This window comes from Salvia splendens, chromosome 2, assembly GCF_004379255.2.
Source record: "Salvia splendens isolate huo1 chromosome 2, SspV2, whole genome shotgun sequence".
Classification (NCBI taxonomy): Eukaryota; Viridiplantae; Streptophyta; class Magnoliopsida; order Lamiales; family Lamiaceae; genus Salvia; species Salvia splendens.
In genome coordinates this window covers 40783703-40786270 of record NC_056033.1, presented here as the reverse complement: position 1 = coordinate 40786270, position 2568 = coordinate 40783703, and the positions used below count along the sequence as shown (strand labels likewise).

General features: G+C 44.9%; 1 protein-coding gene across 1 annotated transcript; it reads right to left on the bottom strand.

Moving 5' to 3' along the window:
- Window positions 1-319: 319 nt before the first annotated feature.
- Window positions 320-2362, bottom strand: LOC121766662 (7-deoxyloganetin glucosyltransferase-like). The gene is made up of 2 exons (XM_042162937.1): window positions 1754-2362; window positions 320-1358 (listed from the first exon to the last, which is right to left on the bottom strand). Exons 1-2 carry the CDS (start codon window positions 2256-2258, stop codon window positions 433-435), a joined length of 1431 nt encoding a protein of 476 aa, XP_042018871.1. The 5' UTR covers window positions 2259-2362; the 3' UTR covers window positions 320-432.
- Between the last annotated feature and the right edge of the window lie 206 nt (window positions 2363-2568).

The window sequence follows — 2568 nt, the reverse complement described above, 5'->3', positions numbered from 1 at the left end:
AGATAAAAATAAATATAAATTATTAAAATTAGTTGCAAGTAGATAAATACCTTGAAATGATAAGTTTTAAATTGTTGTATCTCCAAATCTTAGTGGAGAATGAGACCACGAAATTGATGACCATCTTATCCAAAACAGGAACTATAGATTACAGTTCCAAATTATCATAGTCGGTTTGATTTTTATTAAATTTAACGTGTCATTCAACTGCACATTATAATAAAGAATGAATAAAATAAAAAAATATTTCACAATATAGAATATAATCTTATTTCAAGTTTCTAATTACTACTCCTCAGTAATTTAATTTTTGGTAATATAAAGGTTTATAGTCCGAAAATAAAAATTATATTATGAATCACAACATTTAATTGAAATATAAGCAAAACACTAACACAAAAACATCAAATTCGATCAACCTAAACAAAAACCTTAAACTTTCCCCAACAACACTTCATCAATAACCCTACGCAGATTCCGTCGCGACTTCCCTTTCGCCGCCGCCGCCGCCGCAAGATTCTTCCACTCTGCCGCCCTCCTCCTCATCTCCTCCCCTTCCTCCCCCACCATCAAACTCCTCACCTGCTTCTCCACCTCATCCCTCTTCACATCACTATCAATCTCCATTCCCACCCCCCATTGGTTGCAGCAGTACCAGCAATTCGTCTGCTGCTCCGCGAAAAACGGCCAGCAGATCATCGGGACCCCACTCGACAAGCTCTCCAGAGTCGAATTCCACCCACTGTGCGTCAGAAACCCCCCAACAGCAGGGTGCCTTAGCACCCTCTCCTGGGGGCACCAACTCGCCATCCGCCCCCACCCCCTCGTCTCCTTCAGAAACTCCGGGGCCAAAACCGCGTTATCCCCGGAGACGAGGTCAGGGCGGATGACCCACAAAAAGGACTGGCCGCTGTTGGCCAGTCCCCATGCGAACTCGGTGAGTTGACCGGGTGTCATCACGGTTATGCTCCCGAAATTTACATAGACAACCGAACCAGGTTCTTGAGAATCAAGCCAGTTAAGACAATCCGGTTCTTCCTTCCATAGGTTTGAACCAAGCTGGTCCAACCGGTCGGTTAAACTGGTTTCGAGTAAGTGGAGCGGTCCGACCGCGTAGGTGGGAGGGAGGAATGAGGAGAGCGCGTCGAGCACGTTCTGCTCGAGTGCCTCGAATGTGTTTAGTATGATGGCGGAGGCGCGTTTGGCGCGTGTTGTCTCTTGAGAGATGAATCGGAGCATGAAGTCGTCTGGATTCGTGGTGCGGATGAAGCTCGGGATGTCTCTCAAGCGTATGCCTTTCATGGCGGGGATTCCGGCCACCACCGTGTCTAGATATCCGTTGGTTAAGTCGGTCGTGTCTGCAAATTAAATATCAGAACGAATGTTAAGGTTTTATGAGTACTATTTCTTTATGAATGCAAAATGTTCAAAGTAAGAATTTGCCTAACAAAGTACGTCAAAATTAAAAATAAGATGTACAAACATCAAACATGAACATTAGTGTAAACGAACAATTACTGATTAAAACGGTAAAATAAGATCTATCAATCAAAATCTTGACTCAATTTCTTCAGTATACACTCAATTAGATTATCTATATATTTTTTTAATCGACGTCCACCGACACAACAATAAATGATGTTAGGTCCCTCTCTTTAATTATTTCGATCGATTTATAATCCAATTAAACAGAAACTCTTATGCATAGTTGGTCAAAAAAACATGACATATACAGACCATCAAGTGCATGTACCTTTAAGTGGAGCATAGCCCATTTTTTTAATCTTTTCAAACTGCGTGTAAGCGTAAAATCCACATGCGCTGGTAGTCCAAAACAAAACCTCGGGGAGGCCTAGCTCGGCCGCGGCGTCGAGGGTAAAGCTCATGACGCCGTCTGAGACAATGCACGAGACAGGGGGTACGTCCCCGGCCTCATTGAGCCGCGCAATGAGCTTCTTGAAGGGGGCCAGGCACGTGGTGGTGGTGGACTCGCACAAGGACGGTATGTCCTGGGTGGCGTCCGCAGTCTCCGAGGGCGGGAGGCCGTCGGGGATCGTCTCGAAGCGGAAGGTGGGGAGGCCATCGAGGGCGCTGGCCCCGCGGGCCTTGAGGAGGCGGCGGTGGTTGTACTCGGTGTTCACAAAGGTGACGTGGAAGCCGCCTTCGTCATGGAGGAGCTTGGCGAGCTTGAGCATCGGGTTTATGTGGCCTTGGGCGGGAAACGGGATGCAGACCACATGATGTTTTTTTGCACCCATGATAGCGCTTGTGGATTATATTATACTCTCTCCGCCTGCGATTAGAAAGATACTGGTTTGATTTGGGTTGTATTGTGATTTGGAGAATGAGAAGTGATGGTGAATTGGCGGCAACTTTGTTGAGTTATTTATAGATAGCAACGGACCATAGGTGCGAATTAATTCCACCAACTTATAGTATTTAATTTAATGGGAAGTCAAAAACTAGCAGAGATCTCAATTGACTTTTGCACTTTCGTAATGAGAAGGGAAATAAATGTTGTAAACTTTATCATCGACATGCATTACGATAGTGAATATGTCATGCGAA

Excerpts from the sequence above, each read along its gene's own strand:
- LOC121766662 (XM_042162937.1), bottom strand. The coding sequence starts at position 2,258 with ATGGGTGCAAAAAAACATCATGTGGTCTGCATCCCGTTTCCCGCCCAA. Across the intron at positions 1,359-1,753 it reads GGGCTATGCTCCACTTAAAG|ACACGACCGACTTAACCAAC; the intron begins GTACATGCACTT and ends TTTAATTTGCAG.